General features: G+C 58.9%; 1 protein-coding gene across 1 annotated transcript; it reads left to right on the top strand.

Moving 5' to 3' along the window:
• Positions 1 to 945, top strand: LOC134151770 (3-galactosyl-N-acetylglucosaminide 4-alpha-L-fucosyltransferase FUT3-like). The gene has a single exon (XM_062596597.1). The coding sequence runs from the start codon at positions 1 to 3 to the stop codon at positions 943 to 945; it is 945 nt and encodes a 314-aa protein (XP_062452581.1).
• Positions 946 to 1306: the final 361 nt, after the last annotated feature.

Below are 1306 nucleotides of genomic sequence, written 5' to 3'. Positions count from 1 at the left end.
ATGCCAGGGTGGGATGCCACCGCCACCACGGTGCCAGGGCAGGCACGGGCCCCGCTGCTGCTGATGCTGTGGAGCTGGCCCTACGGGCAGCACTTCCAGCCACGGAAGTGCTCAGCGCTCCACGGCATCCCCGACTGCCGCTTCACCACCAACCACAGCTGGTACCCAGTGGCAGACGTCATCATCATGCACCACAAGGACATCTGCGCTAGCCGCAAGCGGCTGCCGCAGGGCCCACGGGCACCATCCCAGCACTGGATCTGGTTCAACCTGGAGTCCCCCAGTCACTCAGCCAACTTGGGCACCATGGACAACATCTTCAACCTGACCATGTCCTACCGGAGGGACTCAGACATCTTCAGCCCCTACGGGGAGCTGCAGCTCCTCCGCCAGCCACAGCCCTTCAGCATCCCACCCAAGGCCAAACTGGTGGCGTGGGTGGTCAGCAACTGGCGGGCAGACTCGCGCCGGGTGAAGTACTACCAGCAGCTGAAGCAGCACATTGCTGTGGACGTCTACGGCCAGCATCACCAGCCCCTGGCCCAGGACCAGCTCCTGTCCACCGTGGCCCAGTATAAGTTCTACCTGGCCTTTGAGAACTCGCAGCATGAAGACTACATTACCGAGAAGGTCTGGAGGAATGCCTTGAGTGCTGGCACTGTTCCCGTTGTCCTCGGGCCACCTCGGCACAACTACGAGCGCTTTCTGCCCCCTGATGCCTTCATCCATGTTGACGACTTCCCCAGTGCCCAGGACCTGGCGCAATACCTCCAGGACCTGAATGAGGATGCTGAGAGATACCAGCGCTACTTCCAGTGGCGGCAATGGCTGAAGCCTGTGGTCACAGCCGGCTGGGCCACCCACCTCTGTAGAGCCTGTCAGTTCCTGCAGACGATGGAGTCCCGGTACCAGGTGGTGCCCAACCTATCTGAGTGGTTTGTGTAGCTCTGCCTTGTTGGGTTCGTGTTTGTTGCCTCCGCCAGGGCTGGCCTCCGGCTCTGGTTAGCAGGGAGATGCTCCCTTTGCTGCGTTGTGTTTGCTTTCTTTTCCTTTTGGCTTACTGTTGATGTTTTTGGAGTTTGTCTTGAGCATTAAATAGCCTAGTAAACCGGCAGTTCCATTACTGCCTTGTATCTCTTTCCTTTGACCAAGCCTTTTGCTCGCTCTCGGGAAGCAAAGTTTCGGGAATATGAGCTTCAGCCCATGCCCTCCAAGAGCTGCTCCCCATCACCATGCTCTCCTTCCACAGGCACCTTCGAGTGCTGGTGTTGGCCATTGTGGAGGCCTTTACCTCTTCACCCGTTGG

The sequence above is a fragment of the Rhea pennata genome, chromosome 27 (genome assembly GCF_028389875.1).
Source record: "Rhea pennata isolate bPtePen1 chromosome 27, bPtePen1.pri, whole genome shotgun sequence".
Taxonomy (NCBI): Eukaryota; Metazoa; Chordata; class Aves; order Rheiformes; family Rheidae; genus Rhea; species Rhea pennata.
This window is presented reverse-complemented; position numbering and strand designations above follow the sequence as displayed.